This window comes from Molothrus ater, chromosome 20 (genome assembly GCF_012460135.2).
Source record: "Molothrus ater isolate BHLD 08-10-18 breed brown headed cowbird chromosome 20, BPBGC_Mater_1.1, whole genome shotgun sequence".
NCBI lineage: Eukaryota > Metazoa > Chordata > Aves > Passeriformes > Icteridae > Molothrus > Molothrus ater.
Genome location: NC_050497.2, coordinates 9,078,600 through 9,104,664, shown reverse-complemented (window position 1 = coordinate 9,104,664; position 26,065 = coordinate 9,078,600). Strand labels below are relative to the sequence as shown.

Below are 26,065 nucleotides of genomic sequence, written 5' to 3'. Positions count from 1 at the left end.
ATGGAAAGCTCTGCTCTCCTGGAAGGTGCATGAGGATGTGTGGGATGAGAAGGGGAGAAGCTCCCACATGTCTGGTGGGATTTGCTGCTGGTGTGGATCCAGTTTCTTGTAGCCCTGGGTGATAGGGACCCTCCTAATGCTGCTTGTTTTAGGGGTGGTGAGTGGAGACAGTGCCCCCAGCACTGGCTGGGATTTCTGGGAGAAACAGCTGAGTTGGATGAAGTTTATTTGTAATTCTGAACTTCTTCCTCTCTCAGCTCCAGTGTGTGCAAACCCCACACAGTCACAAACAGCCACCAGCATCAGAGCAAGAGAAGATGAGTTGTTGTGCTGGGGTAGGCTCAGCTGCCTGTGTGTATTAAATTAACAGCAGGCAGGTTTTCTCTGCTCGCAGATTAATGGCTGCTGGCCAGCAGTTCAGTGCTCTGGGAACACACAAAAGCACCTGGGGATGGAGGTGTGTAATTAATGACTCTTTAGACAGCTGGAAATGATGTGTGTTTATCTAACTGGGCACACTTTGCTGCTTTCTTGCTTTCCTGGAAGTGGCTGTTAAAGGGAGCGTTGACGCACGCTCACTTCCAGGGCTGGGCTCACCTCTGGAACCCAGATGTGCCTCTCATCAGGTGTTTGGAGGTGACTTTTCTTCCAGATCCACCTTTGCTGCTGTGGGTTGTTCTGAGGGAAGCCACGAGCAGCTGTGGCAGTGTCCAGAGGGTGTAACTGGGAACGGCCCAGCCCTGCTGTCCCCTCCTGCCCGAGCAACGTGGCAGCACCCAAAGGTCCTTCAGCCAGGCCTGACAGCACCCAAAGGTCCTTCAGCCATCTCACAGCCATCTCCTCCCTCTGAGGGTGGTGGGAATGTGGTGGAGCAAGTGGAGTTTTCTGCAGGGATGGGGTTGTTGGGCTGCCCAGGCAGTCGCCACCCCTGGAGGTGTTCAGGGAGTGGCTGGATGTGGCACTCAGTGCTCTGATCTGGGTGACAGGGTGGGAATTGGTTGGATTTGAGGTCTTTGAGGCCTTTTCCGACACAAATGTTCTGAGCTGCTGGCAGGTGGGCCCCTGGCTTTGTGTGCAGGGGATGAGTTTGGTGGGAGCTCTGCCTGCTCCTCGTGACGTGTGTTCAGTGCCTGTTCCCCACCTCCAGCCCTGATGTCAGTCCCCTGAACTCAAAGCCTGGTAATGAATCACCTTAAAACAAAGCTGGAGCTGGTGTGCTTTTTGGAGGAGAGAGGCAGAAATGTGCAGAAATGTTTTGCTGATTGGAGTCTTTATGGCTGCAAGCAGCAAATCCCTTCATGGTGGTGGGGCACAGACATCAACTTCAGGTCCCTTTTGGCTGAACTGTGATGTGAATTTGTGACCCTTTATTTATTATTTAAATAATAAATAAATTTGCTATTTATTTCCCCCAGAAGGAGCAAACTCAGGGTAGGAAAGATGCAGTCTTGGAATACAAGGGGATCTTATTTGTACAATAAGATTACAACTCCTGAGTAATTGCTGTGGTGTTGGGCACATCTTTGATTTCAGATTTCCCTCAAATGTGCACCAGCTTTTCTCTAACCAAGGGTGATTTGCAGATAAAAGACCCAGCTGGTCTGAGCTTGTGTCTTGTGAAGCTGAGCTTCTCAAAGCAGAGCTGTCCTTGGAGTTGGTGCAGTTTAGATCCAGCTGTGGTGGCATCTGGAGCCCTGGGTGTGCTGGTGGAGGATTCCCTGGAGCCTTTTTCCATTTAATCCCCATGCTCTGCTTTCAGCCAGCCTTGATCTGTGAATTTTGTGCTTTTTCTCTGCTGTGCTTGCCCAGTGAGCAGCTGTGTGGCCCCTGAGCTCAGAGGGGCACTGGGCTGGGCTGGGGGAGCTGAGCTGGGGTTTGGGGACGTGGCTGCTGCAGGAACCACCCAGAGCTCTGTGGTTTCTGTTCTCAGGGCTCAGCACAGGGATCCTCCCTGCCCAGGATTTCCCCTTCAGCCTGGAAGGTGTCACAGGACCCCGAGTGCAGAGTTTTGGGCTCTGCCCTGTGTGGGGTTGATGCAGTGGGGTGTCACATGGGGATCAGCTCAGCTGAGCCTTCAGGAGCCTTCAGGGAAGGGCAGGAGCTTTCCCAGGTGTGGTGAAAGCATCCCAGGGCCGTTTGGTACATCCTGGCTGTTTGTCAGCAGGGCGGGAGCAGCTGGAAGGAGACTGGAGGTAAAGAGGGTTTGGAAACCAGGAGTGAACTGTGTTTCACCCACTCTGTTGTTGTTGGAATCAAACATCAAAATCTTATGAAATCTCAAATAAATATCATAAATCCTGCCAAGTTTTGATTCCTCTTTCAGGTTCAAGGCAAGATTTTGTTCCCCTTAAGGCTGGGCCTATGGTAGAACACATTTGCTCCTTCACTTAGTTTTCCAGCCTCTGTGACTGTAGAGAAAAGCTCAAAGTTGAGTCCCAGAAACATTCTTTCAGCTATAAACATGATGATAAAGCAGAAAATCCACAGATGTATTGAATTGTCTCTTTGTTATGATTTTTCTCAATGCCAGTCCCATGGCTTTTGTGGTTTAGGGTGAGGTTTGTAACTCCTGAATTCCAGAGACCTTGTCTGAGATCAGGGTCGTGGTGTGACCTGGCTGCAGCTCAATGGCCAGAGGCTCACACTGCCCTGTGACAGAGCTTTAAAAACACCCAAAACAAAAGGAAAAAAAAAACCCCAAATTTGAATCTCAAGGCCAGCACAGCTGCATCATCCCACCCCTTTGACTTTTAGCTAACCAGAGCAGGGGATCTGCCGTGGTTTGGGTTCTCTCTGTGTGACATTTGTGTGTTGGTGACACCCCCCCTGATGTGAGAGTGTTGTTTTGCAGGAGCCAGGCCAAAGAGGCTCCAGAGGAACAGCATGGACAGCCTAGACCTCCTCAAGTTCCCTTCTGGAAAGGTAAGCAAAGATGCCTGGCCTCAGAGATTTTCAGTGGGAATCTGTGCACAGATTCCAGTTGTTTGTTGTTGCCTGGCTTCATTTGCAGGGAAATATGCAATTAGCAGATATCACTGGAGTCAATGGGAATAACCAAAGAGGGTTTCTAGAGAGCTTGGAGGAGAGGAACAGCTGGTCTGACTCAAAATGCACTTAACACTCAGAGCTGGAAAGTCACTTCTGGGCTTTTTTTGAACAAGCAGCCCTTGATTGGAAGGATCATGGTGAGCAGCTTAGCCCTGAGTGCTGCCAGTGCCTGTCACCCCAGTGGAGTGGCACAGAGGGAGATGGAGCCCTGCAGGAGCAGAGGGTTTGTTCCAGGGTTTGTTCCAGGGTTTGTTCCAGGGGTTGCTTTGCTCCTGGGAGTGTCAGATCTGAGCAGATCAGAGTTTCCTCTGTGTCCCCAGGGCTGCTCCTGCAGCAGCTGGAGGCTCTGAGCCCTTCCAGCCCCAGGGATCATTTCAGCCTCTCAGGAAATGCTGCTGCTGCTGCCCAGGGTCAGCCCTGCCCCTGCAGCCATGCTGCCTTTTTGGAATGATTTTGGCACAAATCATCCCCATTCACCCAGTGCTTTCCAGGCACAGCATTTCCAGAACTCACAGAGAGGAGAAGCTCACCCAAGCCGCAGGTGGGTGCAGGTGGTCAATGGGACACAACCTTGAGAAACCATTTAGGTACCTAAAAATCCCAGCAAACACTGGGAAGGCCAGGCAAAAGCTCCTCCCCGAATCAACTCTCTTTGGAAAATAAATTCCAAATGTCCTGATGTATTTTGATCAATTCTCCCAGTGCCCCTTGGCCATTTTGGCTTTTGCTGCTCTCACCAACGTGACTCCATCTCCGGGGTGTCGATGGCAGGGACAGCAGTGCCCAAGGTCAGGGGACATGGGCTGGTGTCCCCATGGAGCAGCAGAGCCCTGAGGGCTGGCCAGGGGCTGGGCTGCTGTGTGGCTGGCTGTTCATGCTGCTGGTTCCTGCTCTCGGCTGTAAATGCTGAGCATCACTCACCAGCTCAGGCAGGGTCAGGGATTTCAGGGGTTCTGTGGGAGGATGCAGCAGGCAGGAGCTGTGGGGTCAGTGTGAGCACTCCTGTCCCCCTGCAGTGTCCTTGGCAGGCTGTGAGGTCACCTCTCCCTCAGAGTGCTCTGGGTGCAGTTCCTCTGCTCTGTCCCACTGGGTACAGCCCTGGGGGAGCTCCTGTGTGACCGTGCCCACGGGGGATCTTGGATGAGGGGAGAGATGAGCATCTCACTCCATGGTTCAGAAAGCTGATTTATTATTTTATGATATATATTACATTAAAACTATACTAAAAGAATAGAAGAAAACGTTTCATCAGAAGGCTGGCTAAGAATAGAATAGAAAGGAATGATAACAAAAGCTTCTGTCTCGGACAGAGTCCAAGCCAGCTGGGCTGTGATTGGCCATTAATTAGAAACAACCACATGAGCCCAATCCCAGATGCACCTGTTGCATTCCACAGCAGCAGATAACCATTGGTTACATTTTGTTCCTGAGGCCTCTCCGCTTCTCAGGAGGAAAAAAATCCTAAGGAAAGGATTTTCCATAAAAGATGTCTGCGACACTGCTGTGCTTTGTGCTGTGGTGGGAGTGAGAAGGAGCAAGGAGTGAACCCATGGGGTGAACCCTGACCTCTCCAGCATCCTCTGGGTGTTGTCTCTACCAGAAATGCCTTCTCTTTCTTCTCACAGGAACCCACCTTGGTTCTGAGCTCCAGCACACTGCAGGACACTGCTCCCTGCTCACCCTGTGTCTCTCACTCCTGCATTTCATCTCCTCTGGTTTTGTCTCCCAGCCTCTTGTTTATTCCTTTGTGTACCAGACTAAAATCCCTTTCTCACACTCTGGGTTTCACCCTGAAGGTGCCCACGTGCTGCAATTGAGTCATCTCTCCTGTTGTCATGCACTGAGCGCTGGGAGGGCTCCAACCAAGGCACTGCAAGGCACTCTCCAGCTCTGATTTATGTTCCTGTGGCTGCTTTTTAAGATGTGGGCACTGGCCTGGCTGTGCCATCAACGTGGCAATGAATCTCTCCTTCCTTCTCAGTGTTCCTGTTTGGGATCTCTGTCACCTGTGTTTCCCCATACCTGGGGTGTCAATCCTGGGTTTCAATCCTGTATTTCAGTCTTGTGTTTCCACCCTGAGTTTCAATCCAGTGTTTCAATCCTGTGTTTCCATCCTGAGTTTTAATCCAGTGTTCCAATCCTATGTTTCCATCCTGTGTTTCCATCCTGTACTTCAATCCTGTTTCCATCTGTGTTTCCATCCTGTGTTTCAATCCTATACTTCAATCCTGTGTTCCAATCCTGTATTTCAGTCCTGTGTCCCAATCCTGTGTCCCAATCCTATGTTTCCATCCTGTATTCCAATCCTGTGTTTCAATCCTGTATTTCAGTCCTGTATTTCAGTCCTGTATTCCAATCCTGTATTTCAATCCTGTGTTCCCATCCTGCATTTCCATCCTGTGTTTCAATCTTCTATTCCAATCCTGTGTCCCATCCTCTGTTCCCATCCTGTGTTTCTGTGTCTGTGGGATCCCTGAGCACGAGCCCCACGTTACCTGTGCTCCTGTGCCTCTCCTGCTCTGTGGGTAGAGCTCCCCCAAACCCTGAGGCAGGCCTTGCTGCAGTGACTGTTTCTTGCTTTCCCAAGGAGCAGAATGGGGACAGCCACCACGTGGGAGAGCTGAAGATCTCAGGGAAGGAGTTCTTGTCGTTACCTGCCAGAACGAGGAGGCACCGGGAGCACCAGGCCAGCTCGGAGAGGAGACCCCAGGGATCCCCTCTGGATGCTGGGGAGCTCAGGGTGCAGGTGCCACAGTCGGTAGGAAGATGATTTTAATCTCCAGTGGGATGATTTTACTCTCCAGTGCTGATCTGGGAGTTCCTCATCTTTGTTCTTACCTCATTTCCAGCCAGGTGTGGGGGTGGCAGGGGGGGACTTCTGGCTGGAAAGGAGATTCTGAAGTTGTGCTGTTTGTTGGCTCTGGGGGCAGCTGTGGGCAAATCCTTTTGTCTTTTTGAGCATCACTGTCCTTTTGGCAGAGCAGTGGAACCAGTCTCCATCACAAACTGTGTCTCAGTGGTGACATTTAAACCTTCTCTTGAGGGACAGGAGCCTGGAGCTGAGCTTAGCTGAGTTTAGGATTGTCAGGATGTGATGCCTTGGATTGCAGGAAAGCACAGCAGTTTGGGTGCTTTGTGGAGCTTGGATTGACCAGCTCCTGGGGCCCATGAGTGGGATTGGTGCCTTCCAAAGGCAGAGCCCTTCCCAGGATTTTGACACACAACCAGAGGTGCTGGTTTGCTGGTTGCCTCTGCCAGATGTGGGACTGTAGAAGTTCTGCCTCATGTTCTGATCACACCGATGGTCAATGTGCAGAGTGGTCTCTTAGAATCCATCAGAGATGGTAGAAATCATCATCCAGGAGCTTTTCTTTGGGAGCAGCACAGATGGAGCTCATTTCCTCAAGAGCTGGCCCTGGTGTTGGTGATTTCCAGGTTCCTGCTCTGATCAGTCTGGGCTCAGCTCCCTGGGGGATGGTGAGGATCCATGTCCTGGGCAGCTCCCCAGATGCCTTTTTGCTGTTTTTAACCCGAGAGTTCTGCTGAATTTGGGCCCTTCCCTTGGCTGGTGTTGGTGTTTGTGGCGACACATGGCAAACACAAAGACTGGGGAGCTTCCCTGCAGCTGTGCTGGGTTTGTTCCCAGCCCTGGAAGCAGAGCTCACTCCCACAGTGATGGCACCTTCCTGCATGGTGGGAGGGGGCTTGGAGGTGTTTGAGCTCAGTGATCTCAGGTGAGAAAGCCCCAAACCCTCAGCTTGTTGCCAGGAGAGACAAAGCATGAATGATCAGTGATCTCATGGGTGCTGGAAGTATTCAGGTTTTTGCTTTGCACTGGGTCTCTAACACACTGTCACAGTTCTGTGATCATGCAGAGATTCCAGATGGAAGAAATCCAAGCCAGAAAAGATAGGCCTAGGTTTTGTTTTTCCTTGGCATTTAAGAAAAAGAGAAATTAAATATTTTCATGCTGGCTAAGAAAGAGTCAGAGCTGCAGAGCTTGGGATGAAGCCGTGGCTGTAGAGTGGGAATGCTTGAAGGGAATTCTGGCTCTGAGTCCTTTGTTCCTCAGCTGTGGATCATGGGGAGAACACATCCTGCTGTACCTGTGTGCATGAGTGTGTGGGCACATCCTTTTTTTACCACAGACATTCCTGACTTTCAGTTCTCTGGCCACTGGAGACCCAATTTTTACACTAACTGGAGTTTTAAAATTTTTTTTTAGACTTCTCTGAGCTCATTCTTCATTCCCAACAGTGCTCATGGAAATGGTCTGCTGGGAAAAACATTTCCTGCAGCTCACAGGTGCAAACATGATCAGTGAGAAGGAAAACAAAGCTCATCTGAGCCAGAGAGGAGCCAGCAGCATGGGGGCACACAAGGCAATATAAAGAGAGAAAAAAAACCCACTTCTGCCAGAAATAGCCCTGTATTTTTAACTCAGACATTCAGCCAGAGACCAAACAAGAGCCACGCTCCATCAGGAGCTGGGGAAGGCATTCCTGAGGAGTGGAGCTGGGGGTCCATGGGCTGTGGCTGACAATGGCCCTGTGGGGCTTTGCCAGCCACTGGTGACCCCTTGGCAGCACATGGGGGGTTGAGAGAGGCCAGAGGGCTCTGGGGTGGCTCTGGGGTCACTTCAGGGCAGCTTTGCTGTGTTGGAGCTCCCAGCTCGGCCAGGCTGGACCTCAGGGTGTTCAAAGTCAGCGTTGTCCTGTGGGTTTTGCCATGAGCAAAGCAACCCCTCTGTGCTCTGCTGTCACTGTTGGAAAGCTGCAGTTCCATCCATGGGAGCCTTTGCAGGCAAAGGGAGCAAACCCCACCCCAGTGGGAGAGAAGCTTTTCCTGGTCAGGCTGTTCAGGCAACAACTCCCCCAGATTCCTCATTTTGCAAGGAACAAAGCAAAAATTCTCTTTAATCCGCTGGTAAACTGTGAGTCCTTAGTTAGGGATGATCTCTGCAGGTTGATCTGAGGCTTTTCTGGGGTGCCACAAAAAACCCAGACTGTGAGCAGGGAAAAAAATTAACCCAGGTCCAGTGATGTGACCTGTGGGTGAGCCCTGAGCTCCATCCCAGGGCAGATCCAGCCCTGAGCTCCATCCCAGGGCAGATCCAGCCCTGAGCTCCATCCCAGGGGCAGATCCAGCCCTGAGCTCCATCCCAGGGCAGATCCAGCCCTGAGCTCCATCCCAGGGGCAGATCCAGCCCTGAGCTCCATCCAAGGTCAGATCCAGCCCTGAGCTCCATCCCAGGGCAGATCCAGCCCTGCCCTGAGCTCCATCCCAGGGCACATCCAGCCCTGAGCTCCATCCCAGGGCAGATCCAGCCCTGAGCTCCATCCCAGGGCAGATCCAGCCCTGAGCTCCATCCCAGGGCAGATCCAGCCCTGAGCTCCATCCAAGGGCAGATCCAGCCCTGAGCTCCATCCAAGGGCAGATCCAGCCCTGAGCTCCATCCCAGGGCAGACCCAGCCTGGGGAGGTGCTGGGGATGAGGTGCCTGACTCAGAGCTCCTGCACTCAGCCCCCATCCATCCCTGCCTGTTGTTTCCCTCCCTCTCCCCCTGCTGTGCTGGGGTAATGCTGCTCTCCTGCCTCCCCCGGGGAGGTTCCAGGGGCGTGCTGATGGCTGTGAAGTTGTTGGAGCCTGGCATGGCAGGAGCCCTGGTGGCTGTCATTAGCGCTGGTGATGATGCTGCTAATTACCGAGTGCTGGGAAACTCCCCTTGGGAGGAGGCGGAGGGGAGGCAGGGAACGGGGCATGGAGAGGAGCCTGTCCCTCCTGGCGGCTCCGTGGGGCCCTGAGAGGAGGGCTCAGCCCGCAGGAGAAGCCGTGGGGATGCTGGCATGGATGGGAGCAGCCATGGCCCAGCTGCTGAGGAAGGTAGGAGAGCGTGGCAGGGCCCCTGTGCCTCACACCCGCCTGCCACCCTCTGCAGGAGGCTGCTGCTGAATGTGGTGCCCATGCAGGAGGCTCCTGACCCTCCTTACCCTGCCCAGAGTGGGAGATTTCCCAGCCATGGCTGGTGGCACTTGCAGGAGAAGGAGCAGCCCTGCAGGGTGTGGGGATGAGCAAGGACAGGCCCTGTTCACCTGGAGCCCAGGTGTGCAGCTCCCCTGGGGATGCTCAGGGCTGTCAGTGCCCTGAGGAGGATTTGGGGTGGGAGAAGATGATGAGGGTGAGGTGCTTTTGGTCACGTTTTTGCTCTGGTGCTGCAGAGCCCTGAGCAGGAGTGGCTGCATTAAAGCTCTGTCCCTGTGGCTGTGGGCAGCCAGATCCAAGTCCCTCCAAATCCCTCCCTGGGACTCGTGCAGTGCACACCTTTCCGAGTTCCCTCTCTTTTCAAAGGAACATCAAAGCAGGGGTTTTGTACTACATGAAACTTGCAGACATCAAAGGCTTGCTCATAAATTTAACCCCTCTCTCCACTGTGCTGAAGGTCAGAATGCTCCAGCTTGGGTTTGACTCGGTAGCAGATGTTTTTTAGGCGGTTATTAGAAGGTTACTGGAAGGATGGGATTTTTCTAACACTTCAGAAATCTCAGAGATTGTGTCCCTCACCCTCCTCTGTGCAGAATGGAGAGGGCCCATGGAGGAAAGGGGCTGTGTGTTCTGGAAAAGACTTCCTGGGGACCTGCCCCAGTTCTGGGGCTGTGTTTGAGGTCAATGGCACTGAGCATCAGCCAGAGCTCAAGGGCCAAACCAATTTATTGTGTCAAGGTCCAGCAGCTGGAACTAAACCCATGGAGCAAGGTAAGGATCAAACCCACCCCTGTCTGGATCTGTGCTCTGGAAATTCCTGGTCCTCAGGACTCTCCCCTTCCAGGCAGTGGCTCCTCACCCTCCAGAGCTGTCCCCCAGCCTGTCTCAGCCAGGCCCATTTATAGGCAGGGGGAAGAGGAGCTGTGTGTGACTGCAGTGATGACTTGCAGGGATGGCTGCTGATGTATTTAGACACTGAACGATTTTCAAGCACTCTGCATCTCCAAACATTCCCTGGGACAAATGTTTTTATAAGGCCTTTTTTATGATGACAGTGAGAGGCAGCCATAAAAGAAAGGAATTTTTTTGTAGGTCATACATCCCCACCCCACAGGCAGGCTGCCAGAGTTGTTTTGGTGGCTTTCTGCCTCAGGATTTATTGGGGGATTGTTGGTTGCAGGACGCTCGTGGTTGACGCTCCGAGGGTCAGCCCTGAGGGTGCTGGCAGAGGGAGCAGATCTGGAGGGTTCTGCCTGTCCCTGCTGAATCAGGGCTCGTCCAGGCAGCTCTTGGCTGTCAGGTGTCCCCATCCCTCCCCTGTGACTTCACTGGGAGCTGCAGAATGGGCTGGGTGGGTGCAGGGATGTGTCAGCCTAGGGGGCTGCGGGCCCCACTGCCTCCTTTCCCTGGTTGCCTTGTGCTGTTTGAGGGGAGATTGGCACTTCCCCAGTTCCCTCTGGAGCTGGGATGAGGGGTTTACAGCAGGCAGCCTTCACTGCATCCTCCCTGTTTGAACATCAGCTTGGTCCCTGCTTCCTCTCCCTGTGTGTGAATGCCACAGCACAGGGGCAGTGCAGATCACACCCTCCCTCACCCCACAGCTCACTTTGCTCAGCTGCAGGGCTGTAATTATGCCATTAGTGCTGGTCAGACTTTCTGCTGTGAACGTGCTCTGAGAGGAAGGGAGAAGCCAGAGCCAGGCAGAGAGGAAAGGCAGCTGCTGCTAAATTTAAGACTGTTCCTATGACACCTGGAGGCTGCTGTGGTGGTGTCAGTCCTCTTGGAAGTGAGCAGGTAAACACAGAGCCTTGTTCTCAGAGTGCTTTATCTGCCTGTTCAGCTGCTGGGACCTTCCAAAGTGCTCGGGGCAGGGAGGCTGTGCTGGTTCCTGGATGTGCAGGAAAACCTGGAGAGCTCCAGCCTGACAGGTATGGGGAGGCTGTGCCAGGGATTTGGGCTCTTGGGAGAAGCAGTCAGGGGCGTCTCCCCAGAGTCATCTTGGATTGTCTGACCTGTCTTTCTCTCTGAGTCTCTCTGTTGAGCTGTAGGGTTCTCTCATCTCCTGTTCTCTGGCTCAGGTGGGCTCCTTGCACAAGCCAGGAGAGGTGTAAGAACTGCTCCCCCAAATCTGGAGCTGCAACACAGCCAGAGCTCTCAGGAGTTCTGCAGAACCCTGACAGCAATTCTTCTGTGGGACTTTGGTCATGGGAGGCAGGGAAATAAACGTGGGGATGGAAAAGCTCTGCAAAAAGTGGCTGCAGGAGAAGGTGGGGGGAGGCAGCAGCGTTTTCTGGCTTCTGCTGCCTCTGCTGCATTCGTTGCCTCAGAGGCAAATTATCAGTTTCTTCCTTGAATATGAACAGCTGCCAGGTAATGAATTCCCCCTCTCTGTTTTATAATGGCATTAAAATTGGGATTTGCCTTAGTTTTCTCTGTAATTATCCAATGAGCCTGTGTGAGTGAGAGGGAGGCAGGGCAGAGCTGGCTCTGCTGCAGGCGAGTGTCGTGCCTGGGGGATGGAGCTTGGGAATGGCCCTTCCTGAGGGGCAGATCCAAGATTTGAATTCCAGGGATTGAATTTAGGAATGGCCCTTCCTGAGGGGCAGATCCAGGATTTGAATTCCAGGGATTGAATTTGGGAATGGCCCTTCCTGAGGGGCAGATCCAAGATTTGAATTCCAGGGATTGAATTAAGGAATGGTCCTTCCTGAGGGGCAGATCCAAGGGATTGAATTCCAGGGATTGAATTTAGGAATGGTCCTTCCTGAGGGGCAGATCCAAGGGACTGAATTCCAGGGATTGAATTTAGGAATGGTCCTTCCTGAGGGGCAGATCCAAGGGACTGAATTCCAGGGATTGAATTTAGGAATGGCCCTTCCTGAGGGGCAGATCCAAGATTTGAATTCCAGGGATTGAATTTAGGAATGGCCCTTCCTGAGGGGCAGATCCAGGATTTGAATTCCAGGGACTGAATTTAGGAATGGTCCTTCCTGAGGAGGCAGATCCAAGGGATTGAATTCCAGGGATTGAATTTGGGAATGGCCCTTCCTGAGGGGCAGATCCAGATTTGAATTCCAGGGATTGAATTAAGGAATGGCCCTTCCTGAGGGGCAGATCCAAGGGACTGAATTCCAGGGATTGAATTTAGGAATGGCCCTTCCTGAGGGGCAGATCCAAGGATTGAATTCTAGGGATTGAATTAGGAATGGTCCCTTCCTGAGGGGCAGATCCAGATTTGAATTCCAGGGATTGAATTTAGGAATGGCCCTTCCTGAGGAGGAGATCCAAGGGATTGAATTCCAGGGACTGAATTTAGGAATGGCCCTTCCTGAGGGGCAGATCCAAGGGATTGAATTTAGGATTGACCCTTCCTGAGAAGGCAGGAAGCTTCCACGTGCTCCCTGGGGCAGGGCTGGTGTTGGCAGTGTCTGTTTGGGCTGCAGGGATCAGTGTCCCTGCTCTCCCCAGTTCTTTGGGATATTTCTGTTTCTTGCACTCCCTCTTTCTGTGTTTTCCCTCCTCCCAAGGCTGAGGTCAGGGAGGGGAATGGGAGACAGGATTTGCACAAGCCTGTGCCTGTGCCTCAGCCGCACTCAGGGCACAGAGCCAGGGCTGTGCCACCTGCAGGAGGGTGAACAAGCCCTGGCATCTGCAGGGGTGGCACCAAGGACACCCAGGGTCTGGGTGCTTCTCTGCTTCAGCATCAGGGACTTCATATTCCATCCTAAACTGGCTCCATGTGGAGGCCAGCTCTGGGGCTAGAGAACTGTGAGGAAAAAGCCTCTTAGCAGAGGAATCTGCCCTGGGAAGGAGGTAAAAGCTGAGCTGGTTGTCCAAGGCCACCCAGCAGACTCGTGCTGGAGGTCTGAAGGTCGATGAGCCAGGCTGGGGGTGACAAACCAAGCTCCCCAAATCCATTCTTGACTCACTGTAACTGAGTTTGCAGTTATTGGCACTTTGAAACCCTAATTGAGGTCTGCTTTCCTCCTTGCACAACCTTTTCTCCCGGCAAACTGTCAGCCATCAAGTGGGATGAGACAGTAAAAGAGATGTTACACTCACCATTTCCTAGAAACTGTCACTTTAAAGGGAACAGCACAGGGAAAAAAGGATGAATTGAAGCCAAACCCAGAGCGATAAGCCTCCAAATGTTTGATTTCCCTCAAAATCTGGAACCTTTCATTCCTTTCTTGGGTCTCTGCTGTGCCTGGGGCACCTTGTACCTTCACACTTCTGGCCTCTGGCATTTATTAAACTTCACATGGCGGAAGAGCTTAAAAAATATCATAGCCCAGGTTCTCTTTGGATGTAAATCAGGCCTAATTGGGCTTGAATCCCTGGAGCTGGGGTGACACCAGATGACAAGGGGGCCTCTGGTGACTCGGGGCTGTGTTTGATTTTCTTGCACAACCATCCCTGAGCTCCCAGCTGTGGCTGGGGGGGTCTGGCATGGATGGATCCAGCAGGTCCCTGTGCTGGCAGGGCTCATGGTCTGGCTGTGCTTGCTGGGGCTACCTAAAGAATGCTTTCTGTACCAATAACTTGTGTTTCTCCTTCTGTGAATTCTATTGAAACCCAGGAAATGCTGCTGCTGTTGTTTCCTGGGTTTCACTGGAGGACAGGGCTGTACAACCAGACCAGCTCTGTCTGAGCCTTATCTTTGATTGTGGCTGTTTTCAGTTCCTGAGCAGTGGAGGCTCCCCCAGAGGACACAACCACAGCACAGCCTTGGGGCAGGTTTGGGTTTTTTCTGTCATTGCTCAGTTTTGGGGAGGGCAGATCAGCCCCAGAGAGCAGCCAGTGGGGCCTCCTGCCCAGAGGCCACCCTGCTGCCTTCCCTGGCACCAGGCAGCTCCATCCCTGCAGCTTGTGGGCAAGAGGAGGCTCAAGGAGGCAGTGACCTCCTCAGGGGACAGGTTATTCCTTAAGTCACTGCTTTAGGATAGACCCTGTCCCATCAATGCAATCCTCTCCTCTGGATTTAGGGTGGCCTTGGGGCGAGCAGAGGCTTTGGGGTCTCTCTGAGCTGTCCTTGCATCTGTACTTGGACAGGGTGCAGGAAACTGAGGCTGCCTGGGAGCTGGCTGAGGGTCCTCCATGGCTGCAGGAGAAGGATGGGAATCCATGAATCACAGGAGGGTTTGGGGGCTGTATCTTGGAGCTCTCCTGATAAAACCTGCAGTGACAGCAGAGAGGTTCCTTTGTCCCCCACAGATGGGTGTGAAGGCAGCTGAGGGGGCAGAATTAGAGGTGCAGGCAGCAATTCCCAGCTGGACAGAAGGTGTCCCTGGACAGCTGGACAGAAGGTGTCCCTGGTTTGGGCACTGGCTGCAGGCTGGGCACAGCCTGTGTCAGGTTAACGTGGCCTCTGCTCACACCTCACCTTCAGCATCCACATGTTCCATTAGCCGTGCTATTTTTAAGCCTCCCTAGGCAGTTTACACCAATTAATCTAAAAAGCCCTAGAATGGTTTTTCAGAGCCCCTGGCTCCTTCCCCTTCCCCGGGTGGCCCCCGGAGCCCTGGCAGAGCTGAGCCCAGTGAGGGCTCTGAGTGCAGGGGTGGCTGGAGAGGCTCCCCTTGGGAGATGTGCGATCAGAGCAGGCCCCAAACCATCCCATGGATCCCACTTTTCCAGCCTGGATCGTGCTGTTTGTGCCACAGGGGAAGTTCCAGCTCCCTGCAGTGCTCGTTGCAGGGCAGTCAATGCAGCCCTGTCTGGGAGCCAGCAGAGCCAGGCCCTGCCTGTGCCTGGGTGCAGGAGGTGCCACTCCCTGGGACCTGCAGGAAAGTCCCAGGAGGGTTTTTTGCCTGTGTCTAAAGCCACGTGAATCCCAGTGTTCCCTGGAGCAAACCCCAAACAGGGTGTAGTTCCATCCTGCCCTTTGCAGCAGCAGGTACCAGAGCAGGAGATGCTTTTGCCTGATAGGAGAAGCTGCTCCTGCCTTTGCATGTGATTTTTGTCTTGCCTGTTTCAACTCTCCTGAGCAGGTCAGACAGACCATGGCTGCAGTGGCAAACCCACAGGTAGCAGCCCCAGCAGGGCCAGGATTTCGTGTTTTGTGGGGTGCCTTGCACAACAAAGCCTTGATCTGGAACGCGGCCTTCAGGCGTTTCTGGGCTGGGAGTAAATAATAATTAACATCTGGGTGTGTGCTGAGCAGGGGTGTTTATGTGCAGGCTGGATGTGTTATGGGTGCTGATGTGGATGGGTGTGCACAGCTCCACTTCCCCCATCCCCACCACCCCTGAGGAAGGTGCTGCATCTGCTCAGCTCCTTCTGAAAACCTCGCTGTGCTCAGAGCAAGTAGGTGTCTAAATAAAAGTCTGATTCAAGGAAGCAGCACAGTTTTGGCAATCCAGAGACGTGCACGCTTTCTTTGCAAAGCATTTTCAAAGCAAACTGTCAGGAGGTTCCAATGTGAGGGGCAGGGAGTGCAAGGGATGGGGAGAGCAGCTGGAGCATGGATTGTCTCCATCACTGAAGAGGAGCTCACCTGCCCTGCTCCGTGGGGCTTGGAGTGGGGAGGTGGATAGAGAAAGTGCTCTATATATTAACCTTGTGCTAATTAACCAGGAATATGGGTTATACCCTTTCAAGCAACGGAGTTATTTCAGTTTAGCAAATTAGTGCTGCTCTGCTGAGACTCCACGGCTGAGCATGGTCCTGGTTCCCCCCTCTCCAGGTGCAGGGTCAGTCACTGCAGTGAGTTGTAGCCAAAACCCTGTGTTTTACTGCTTTGGGTGTGTGCTGGTGTGCACAGCCAGGTACCACAGCCCTGGGTGAGAGCTACACCCCAAAAACTTTCTGCTTGTTGTCATCCACCTCCAGCCTGAGCTGTTCCAAGCAGTAGCTCAGGTTCACTCCCAGTTTTGGTGTTTAAGGTTTTTGATGGGCCATTCTGACCTCTCTGGCCACTCATCTTCTCCAGGGACTGACCTGGAGTGAGAATGCTCCTACCTTGTGTCTCTGGTTAGTAAAACAAGCTCCAGGTGCTAAATCCAGGCTGGTGTGTTTGTGTTAAATAGTGCCAGGGAAACCCAGCCTGGCGTGGTAAATGCTGTCAAAATCCACATGGAAAAGTTGCTACATTAACTGCAGAGGATTGTGTGAATACACAGAAGAGAAACCAGAAGTAATTCCTCCATGTCTCAGCAGTGAGGGCTGGACTGGCCTGTGATCTCAGGACAGGTTGTTGTGCAGCTGAGGAAAAAGAGAAAATCCCATTTTTGTGTGGCTGTGGCACAAAGTGGCCCAATCTGGTCACGGTGGCAGTGGCTTCCAGACAGATCAGAGGTGTCAGTAACACCTGAGGCTGACACCCCCGGGGCTCCCTCCAAATGCAATCAGCAGTGATATTGTCACCTGCAGTGAGGCACAGCCCTGTGCTTGAGCCTGTGTGGCAGCAGGGCATGGTCCCAACAGGTCAGCACTGACTGCATTTCGGAAGGAGGCAGCGTGGGTGAGTTATTTTGATTTTGTTTGGAACAATAAAACCCGAGTTATTTGAAATCTTAACAACAGAACCAGCTTTTAGCACCGGCGTTTATAGGGATGAGTGGGCGAGTTGTTTAAAGGGAAAAAAATCTTTGAAAAGCGTCCAAGTGAGGGTGATAATTTCATGCTCCGAGGGAAGCGTGTGCACGTCCTGGGGCCGGGCAGGGTGTGGATGGGCTGTGCCAGGGGCTGGGCACAGTGCAGGGCACACGTGTGCCCGGGGCACGCTCAGCTCCTGAGCTCCAGCCTGACGTGGTAGGTGGTGTCTCTGCAGATCACAGATGTCTCGCTCGTTATTCTTTGCTGCATCCTAAACTCAGAGGGAAAATGTCATTTCCTCATGTTGTTCCAAGTACCTCTCCCCCTCTGTTATCCCCCTTTTCTGCCTTTCCCCCTGTTCCAGCTGCAGATTCCCTCTTTCAGAGCTCTCCAAAGGCAGCTCAGCTCTTCGGATCAGGGGCAGAGTCCCCATCTTGGTTCATTCTCCTGTTGCCCTCTCTGTCTGTGGATCCCTGATCTCAGCCCCAGTGGGAACAGGGCTGCAGCACCAGCACTGAGCTCACAGGAGCTGTGGCTGTGCCCTGCCTTCCCTCACCTTTCTCTTCTTCTTCAGTCAGGGCCAGGTACCGAGCCAGGCATCCTGATCTCAGGTCCCAGACAGATTCCATCTTTCTCTGGAAAATACTGGATAGCTCCTGGAAATGAATTTACTGGTGTGGAACAGCATGGGCAGGTCCCCAAAGCTGTTCAGGTTAAAGTGATTTCCTACTTTTGCAGTGAAAAATGAGAATGAAGGACAAGTGTGGACAGAGAGCCGAGAGTGCCAGTGGGGCTCTGTCCCCATTTTGCCCCTTTGGAAAAGTGATTTTCCTCCCAGTGCCCCATTTCTCTGTCAGTAATTCCATCTCACAAACGTGAGAGCAGCTCTTTGGCTGCTGTGTGGCATTTCCATCTTTCCCTGTTTAAAACCCTGTTGCAATTAGAAATTTCCCTCTGTCGAGCAGTGTTACATTTAAATCAAGAGATGCTTATGGCTGAGCAGCCTAGGCTCTTGCAGTAAGACAAAAAAACCACACATATCTAATAATATGAAGAGCAGGAGGACTATCAGGAGCTAAAAATGGTCCTTCAGTATTTTGGTGCTTTAAATCCAAGCGATCAGAGTGTGTCTGTGTGTGCACAGAGCGTGTGCTGCCTGTGCCCGCGGAGCCGAGCGTGTTTGCAGATGTAGTTTGGGAGAATCGATCCCGATCTATTTTTAAGGTGAAGTGAGTGTGGCGGGTGGGAGGTGAGGAGGTGGAAGGGAAGCTAAATATTCACGTAGCTGCACTGTGTGTTTAAGAGCATCATCTAATAACGGGAGGATCGTGGCAGCGAGGTGAGGGAGCCGGGAGCGATCTCTGGAGCCTCCCCATCGTGCCAGGGCTCCGGGGGGAGGTGGCAGCGGGGCTGTCGCTTTAAACCTCGGCTCGCACCCAGCGGGTCCCTGCAGCCGGCGACGCTCTTCATTCACATCGCTGGGCACAGAAACCCTGCTCGGCACAGAAACCCTGCTCGGCACAGAAACCCCGCTGGGCACAAAAACCCCGCTCGGCACAGAAACCCCGCTCGGCACAAACCCGGCAGAGCCTCGGAGCATCCAGCGCTGCTGCCCGCGGACATGTGAGAGCCGGAGCCGCCTGCTGAGGTCAGTGAGGGAAACGGGGGTTTGTCTGTCCGTGTGTCCGTCTTCCTCTGAAATGAGAGCATCGGGAGGAGGAGGTGGGTGCGGAGACACGGAGGATTCGCTCGGGCCGGGATGTGCCGTGTGTGCGCTCGGGGGTTTGAAGTTTTCAGGTAGCTCCGGTGTGAACTTTTTATTGTTAATATTGCCGGTGGGGCTCAGGCTGCTCGGTGGGCTGTGTGTCACGGCACAGGGGGGGCGGAGGGTCCCTGAGCCCGGCCGTGCTCGGGGGGACACACGGGGAGTCTGTCTGTCTGTCCGTCTGTCACCCGCGGGGGATTGGCACGGAAAGGGAAGCGCTGTCCTGAGCAAAGACCGAGGAGTTTTACAGCTCTGCTGCCTGTCCTGAGCAGACTGGGAGCATTTTACAGCTCTGCTGCCTGTCCTGAGCAGACTGGGAGCATTTTACAGCTCTGCCTCTGGGCATTTACAGCTCTGCTGCCCTGAGCTGAGAGGAGTGGGGACTCCAGCCCGGGAGCTGGTGGCTGGGACAGGGACAGCCCCGCTCGGGAGCACAGGGACGCTTCTCCAGGCATTTCAGCTCCTGCTTTTTAAAACAGGCTGTGGATTCCAGCCAGGGATTTCCTTCCACTCCTCTCCTCCAGCCCCCGCTTGCCTCTCTGCAAACCTCCCCCTCAGAGCCTTTCTCCAGGTGAGGCTGGGAAGTTCAGTGCCTGATGGTTTTGGGGTTTGAGGCTGTGGCTGTGCCAGAGGTGCAGCCCCCACGGTGAGTTCTGTGGATTGAGGTGTGGGGTGGTGCAGGATAAAGAAAAGCTGGGGAGTGCAGGGGACTGCCAGACTGACAGACAGCCCTGGATGAGGTGCTCCTGGCACTGGTGGTCACCAGCAGCACCAGCCCTGCTCCTGCCTGGAGATTTTGAGGTCGGCTGCCCTGAAAAGAGCAGAGGTAAGGAGTGGTGACATGTGTGGCTCACAGGGGAGAGGCAGATAGGGCAGGGCATGTGGGCACAGAGGTGTGGGAATGGAGAACTGCCAGGGCAGGTAAGCGCCTGCTTGGGCAAGGGCATGGATCTCCAAGGACTGTCCACAGGGGAGAACTTGGTCCTGGGGGCTGCTTGCTGGCTCTGTTACTGTGGGACATGGTCAGGTCACTTCATCTCCAGGCTGTGTCCTCCTGAGATAAGGTGGAATTGTGGTGGCCACGTTTGAATGCCGAGGCAGCGCGCTCCGAGCGGGGGACAGTGACAAATGCTGAACCCTCCTCGCTCGTCCCTGACCTGGGCACTCAACAGGCACCTTCAGGGAGCAGCTCCTGAGCTGGATCTGCTGTACCAGACCCACCAGGGTCCATCCACCTCTGGGATCTGCAAATCCCAACCAGCTGTCCCAGGGAGGGCTGGACAAAGCCGGAGTGAGCAGCCCTCGAACCTGACGGCTCCATCCTGCACTGGGTCAGGGCTGCAAGAAGCTGAGCCTGGAGGAGAGGAGGGGAACCAAAGGCAGGTCAGTGCCCTGGGGACACCAGCTGTGAGAGAAGCTGGTCTGACAGAGGGACAAGGTTTGGCCCTTTGGGTGGCTCTTGGGTGTCTGTGGTTTGGTTTGGTTTGGTGGGCGAAGCTCCCTTCAAAGGGGATGTCCCACCCGTGTTTGGGTGACCATGGAGTCGCTGAGGGATGTGCCATGACCTGACCAGCACAGAAATACTTTTGTGGTCCTTGGGGACCTCTGGGGCACTGTCCCAGAGCAGATCTGACAGGCTTTGGTGGGGCTGAGCGGCGCTGTGGGCAGAGCTGCATCCCGAGCTGCTGTGGGGGCAGCAGGAAGCTGTGGGAGAAGCCACCACCAGTGTTGGGTTGAAGGATCTCTGGCAGCAGATGTTGGTGTGGTGGGGGCACAGCTGGGCTGGCTGGGGGTCTGCGTGGCTCAGAGAGATTGGGACAGGTGCTGATCCCAGCACTGGCAGTGGGAACGTGTTCTCTGCAGGGTCACGGGTGGGCAGCGGGTCCAAGGTGGGAGCCCTGCAGGGCATTTTTGGGCTGTGCCTTCAGGTGTTGGGAGCTGGGAGGTGGTTTAGCTCTTGCAGGGAGGCTTTCTGCCTTTGTTGGATGGCTTTCCTGAATCCCAGTGAAAATGGCCAAGGGGGGGTGAGGCTCAGGAGTCAGTTCTGACTTTGTTTTGCCTCGCCTGGGATGGCTCCAGCCTTGGCTTCACCTGCACATCTGGAGTGCTCAGACTGAGGGATTTCCACAGGAGATGCTGCTCCATGTCCTGCACCTCTGGGGCAGAGCTGGGCAGCCCAGGACCGTCTCACCCCAAAACTGTGACAGGTGTTAATGTGGTGTGAGAATTTATCAGAAAGGAAAATGGGTGGATTTGTGCTTCTCCACGGGGTGTGATGACCTTGGCTTGGGGCTCCTGAGGGAGCTGGTGGTCCCAGCCTGCAGGGAGAGGGGACAGAGGCAGAGCAGGCTCCTGTCACACTCTGCAGCTGCTTTTTGCTGCCTTTCCAACACCTCGGCTGTGGTTTTACACATCCTGAATCCACCCAGGCAGGTTCAACAGCCTGTTCCTCCAGCAAGGGAATGTGTGCAAAAGCCTGGATGCTTTCCAGTGACCTGTGTGAGGAGAGGGAGTCCTGCTCCCTGCTACTCTCAGAAAATGTGAACAAAGCTCTGACCCCCACGAGTGGGACCCCAACCTGCCTGGGATGGTGCCATCCCTGTCCTGCCCGAGGTCAGGGAGCAGGAGCAGAGGCTCCACACTTGTCCTTGTCCCTGTGTGGGCAGAGGTGGGAGTGTCTCTGTGCCCGTGCCAAGGACAAGTGTGTTTGCAGCCAGATCTGCCCTGGGGTGATCTCTGCAGTGCCAGCAGCCCCCGGGTCCCTCTGCACCATTGGTTTTACTCCTTGTGACAGTCTGGCTGCCACAGGAAGGTGACAGTTGGCAGAATTTGGGCAGTTGCAGCGCTGGAGGCAGAGGATGGGGGATGAGGCCAGACAGGGACACCGGCCACGAGGTGAGAAGTGGTTTGAGGGCTGGACCCTGAGGCTGGTGCCCAGGAGCATTTGGGGATGTGGCTGTGTGTCTGTGCTGTGGCAGGGCATTGCTCAGCCCCACGAGGGATGCCCTGGCTCTCGGGAAGCCTCCTGACCCTGGCTGTGCCAAGCCCTGGGTGAGCACAGCTCGGAGCAGATGGAGAGCCCCAGGGTGGGATCACAGCTCCATCTGCCCTCCCAGCTCCTGCCTCGGGGCTGGGAGCAGCCTGGCAGGGAAGGAGCTCAGAGCTCCCTGCCTTGTCACATTTGGGCATTTTAATTAGAGAGGTTCAGGCCTGGGGCAGGGTTTGGCTGGAGGGAGCCTGGTGCCCTGGGGCTGGCACAGCCCTGTCAGCACTAACATGGCCCATGGGCACTGACGTGCTGCCCCTCGGGTGCCACTGGAGGTACCAGGCACACAGCCAGCCCTGCCCCACACCTCCGTGCTCTGGCTGCTCTTCCTACTCATTCAGAGCATCCTTTGCTCTGCCAGGTGCATTGGGAGCAGGATCCCCAAACTGCAGGGTCTGCAGGAGGTGCTGTGGGGGGATCTGTGGAGGGGAGCTCTGAGCTGGGGGCTCTGCCATGCACTGCCAGGCTGCTCCTGCAAGCTGGAGCTTCCCCCTGGAGCAGGACTGCTCTGCTTTACTCCATGCAGTCGTGGAACAGCAGGAGGGAGGCTCGGTGTGAATGAACAGGTTTCCTCCTCTACCCTGAAATTTGGGTCACACAACCCAGCACAGCAGAGCTGTGAGAGATGAAGTTCACCCTCAGTTCAAGCCCAAGCCTGCTTTGATTTCTGAGGTGCAACTGTTGGTGGTTCAGAGGGTCCACTGGGGCTGTGGCTCCATTAGATCAGCACGTGGCAGGCAGGAGGTGAGAGGGGTTTTTCCCCTCCCTGATCAGCTCCCACATTGCCAATGTTCCTCTCTGGCCTGCTGCTAATTTTGACGCTGCCCTAAATAGAAGCTGAGTGCATCTCATCTGCTTCGCTTAGCATACAGGAAAATTGTTTTCCTTCATCTACCCAATCCAACTTGTGGCTTTAACCCTGTCAGCACAAGTCTCTCCCCACTGCAGAGCTCCCCTGAAGGGCTTTGCCTGCCCCTTCCATGGGGAAGAGCTCTGGTGGGAGCAGCTTTGTTTGTGGTGGGATTGGGAGGGCTCCCAGGCTGCCCAGAGTGGCCACCAGCAGAGCTGGGAGAGGGAATTTGTTTCACCAGCAGCCCAGGGAATCCCTTGCTCTACTGTAAAGTCTGGCTCTGCCCTCTCCATCTTGCTGGTGGAATGTGCAGCCCCTCAGGAAGGGCCCAGTGCCTCTGATTGACCTCTGGCTAGAAAAAAGCTCAGACCCAGTTCTAAGAGGTTTTGGTTGCTTTCTGTTGTGGCTTTTTTCCCAGCAACTGGTGGGACCAGCTCAGTGTGTAGGGAATATCCCCAAGCCTGGCAGATCAGATCAAGCCCCTCTAATCACTGGCTAATTTTATTTCCTATTCCAAGTGACTCTTTGGAAGGATCTGTGGTTCCTGCTGCTCTGTCTGCTCCAGATCAGGACACACAGCCCCTCTCCCTGCTGGCAGTGGCTTGGAGAGGCTGCCTCCAACGCCAGCCTCCTGCAGCACAACTTAAATATATCCCTGTCTAGTGCAAGGTGCTCATTTGGGGCTCTTGTGCAAGGGCTGTTGTCCTGAAAATCTGTAATTTTGTGGCATTTTCAGCTGGGTGACTGCTACAAGTGCTGTGCTGAGGAAACAGGCACCGAGGGAAGTGTTGGGGTGTGAGGGGCAGTGGCCTGGAAAGGTTGGATTTAGCTGGTGGAAAAAGCAATCCCTGAGCTTGGGCTGAGCCCTGGGCACAGGGCAGCATTTCAGCCAGGGTGGCTGCACGGCTCCCCTTGTCCTGCTCTGACCCAGCCCTGTCCAGCCCAGGAGCTCCCCTTGGAGCAGTGCCAGGGTAAATTCTGTCTCCTTTTCCCTCTTTCCCATTCAGCCTCCAGGTTCCTCTGGCTGCTCTGCAGTGACAGCAGCTGCACGAGGCTCATCCATGCACGGATTTGGGCTGTGGCAGTGCCTGGAGCCTCTGGGATCAGAGGAGCAGAGACCCCAGCAGGCTCCAGCCAGGAGCCAGCCCTGCACACAGCAGAGAGGGCACGGCTGTTCCTGAGACTCAGGGATTTGTTCAGGGTGCTCTGACTCTGACTCTCCTCTCTCTTCCCAGAAAATCAACCGGACCCCTTCGGACGAGGAATGCTTCTTTGACCTGTTGAGCAAGTTCCAGAGCAACCGGATGGATGATCAGCGCTGCCCGCTGGAGGAGTGCCCGGCCGAGGCTGCGGAGGGAGCGGCCACGCGGGTCCCTGCCCTGGGAGAGCGGCTGTGTGAGCACCCGAGCGTTCCCAAATCCCCGTTCCTGCTCCTGTGGGAGTGACGCTGCTCCCGCGGCGTGCCCAGCTGTTGTGGTTTGCCGTGCATCCCGTGATGTTTTCATTCAGCTCTCTGAACTTTAGCAGTTCCTTGGCAATCTCCGTCATTATTTAAGGAAGGAAAAAACATTCTTATGTAAATGGTTGCCGAGGGAAAGGCTGGAGAATGTGAGCTAAGGTTTGGGGAGTGAATTAGCGACAGAAATGCAGAATACACTTGGATTTTTTTCAGTGTGGGTCTTTAGGTCTTGGATTCTGAACAAGGAGGTTGGCACAGGACTTGTGCCTCTTCCAGTACCTCCAGGAGGAAGATGATGATGGTCATTGCTGAAGGAGCTTTGTGAGAACCTGGGGTCTGGGACGTGCAGGGGCCGGGTCAGGCTTTCTCAGGCAAGTTAAAATATTGCCAGTTTTTGTAATAGCGTTGCCATGGAGGAAAAACTTCTGGATTTTGTACAGTTCTTGGATACGGCGGTGATAGGTGCTGTGTGAGGACAGAGGAGCCAGGAGGATGGATAAACAGTGGGAACTGCTCAGGCAAACAGCTCAGCCCTAGGAAGGACAGGGATAAATTGAGGAAGGCGCCTGACAAATAGGGCAGGAAAGGCAGGGCTGTGTTTGCACTTGGGTTTCGTGGCTTTTTCAGTGTTCAGGGCCTTTGTTTAACCCAAGCTGGGGAGAAGCTCTAAAATGCACGATCACCCTCACATGCTTAATCACCAGCACAGAGGGCTCAAACCAGTTATTTAACCTGATGGATTTGTTCATCATCAGTTTCCAAATGAATATGAAGTGCAAACAGCAGAGGGGCCCCCTGACGCTGCTCCCAGAGCCGCAGCACAAGGAGCGTGTGCCAGGGCAGGGGCTGAAGCAGAGGTCAGGCTGTGGTAAGAAGGCAGGTTGGCTCTGAGGTGAGAGGGTATTTATTGTCTAAAAATAAGGTGGAAATGAGCATTGTTTTGTCAAGAGATGCATTTCTGACACACAAGTGCATTTGGCTGTAACAGCTGTGTAATTTAGGAGATGGGGTTGAAAATGTGGAGCTTTATAAAGAATGCACGAGCGGCCCCACATTTTGTTCGGCTCTTTTGGGCTCTGAGCCTTTTGGACGTGTTATTTTTGAGGATTCTTTGTGAGCTGAAGGGGAGGAAACTCATCCCTGCGTCAGCACTGAGATTTTCTTGTGTTTCTGCAGCTCCATGAGCTGGGGCTCTAAGGACTTGTGTCGGGAGGCTCAGAGCTCTGCTCCAATGCTTTGTGCTCAGGGAAAGTAACCCCACTTGGGCTGGATTTCTGAGTTTTTTCTGAGTTTTCCCTTGCTGATCTGTTGTTTGGGAGCATCTCCCTACCCAGCAGCTGCAGGAGCCAACAGGCCCTTTCCAGGGAGCACAGCCCAGAGGTGTTTCCAAAGGGTCAGTGGTGGATAGATGAATGTACTGGCTCTGGACTGGGACCCCCAGCACCAGCACAGCCCAGGCTCTGCTCTGTGGGATGAGAAGCAGCAGAGCCCAGGAGTGTTTTAGTGTTTTGCTCATGCTGACCAGGTCCTGCAGCCCATGATGGCCAGACTCACCTCAGCAGTGCCTCTCCTTGGGCAAACAGCCTGGATTTCTGGGGGCTCTGGGAAGGTGCTGCCAGGTGAGAGGCTCAGCCAGGCCTGGGCTTTGCTGATGGCCTGTCTGCAATTATTCCCAGCAGTTGGGACTCTGTGGGTGCCTGTTACAGCCACAGGGGCCACCAGGAACTCTGTGCTCGCCTGCCATTGCCAGCTCTGCCTGTGCCTCTTGGTCCAGGTGGAAGGCAGAGTGGAAGTGGCGGTGCAGGGATCACATGCAGGCTGTGGTTCAGCCCGGGGGCACTGGATCTCCTGGGCCGAGGTAGCACTTTGGTGGCCTCCAGGAGCTGGCCAAGCACAGGCAGGGAGCCCTGCAGGGGCCCCAGCCGTGCAAGGTGGGTGTGTGAGGTTCTGCTTTATCAAGGCACCCGATTCCCCCGCTGCTGCCTGCTGGGTTTGTGTGGGTTGGAGAGGAGTTTGGAGAGGGGGTTTGGGCTCTGCAGCTCAAGCAGGGCAGGCAGAGCGGTGACCCTGTCCTGTGCTCCTCTCCCCCAGCACAGTCCACCCTGATGGCATCTCCACAGACAGAGGAGTTCTTCGACCTCATTGCCAGCTCGCAGAGCAGGCGCCTGGATGACCAACGAGCCAACGTGGGCAACCTGCCCGGCCTGCGGATAACCCACAACAACCTGGGCCACCTGCGCGTGGAGGGGGACGCCCAGGAGCCCGGGGACGAGTTCTTCAACATGCTCATGAAGTGTCAGGTACGGGCACAGGGCTGGGGAGCTCTGGCACCTCTGCTCCAGCCCCTTCCTCCCCGCCCTGTGCTAATGCTGAGCCCCT

General features: G+C 54.4%; 1 protein-coding gene across 6 annotated transcripts in view; it reads left to right on the top strand.

Annotated features, from left to right (window-relative positions):
• Positions 1-26,065, top strand: part of GPSM1 (G protein signaling modulator 1) — a 66,922-nt gene that overhangs the window by 38,885 nt on the left and 1,972 nt on the right. For 2 of the 6 annotated variants that reach the window (XM_036393928.1, XM_036393930.2), the window contains exons 10-13: positions 2,852-2,922; positions 5,636-5,806; positions 23,463-23,622; positions 25,778-25,986. In XM_036393928.1, coding sequence (XP_036249821.1) covers positions 2,852-2,922; positions 5,636-5,806; positions 23,463-23,622; positions 25,778-25,986 — 611 coding nt within the window. Of the gene's footprint in view, positions 1-2,851; positions 2,923-5,635; positions 5,807-17,856; positions 18,215-18,765; positions 18,903-18,930; positions 19,158-23,462; positions 23,623-25,777; positions 25,987-26,065 lie in introns of those variants that run through there. The other 4 variants (XM_036393929.1, XM_036393931.2, XM_036393933.2 and 1 more) reach the window with 4 other exon arrangements.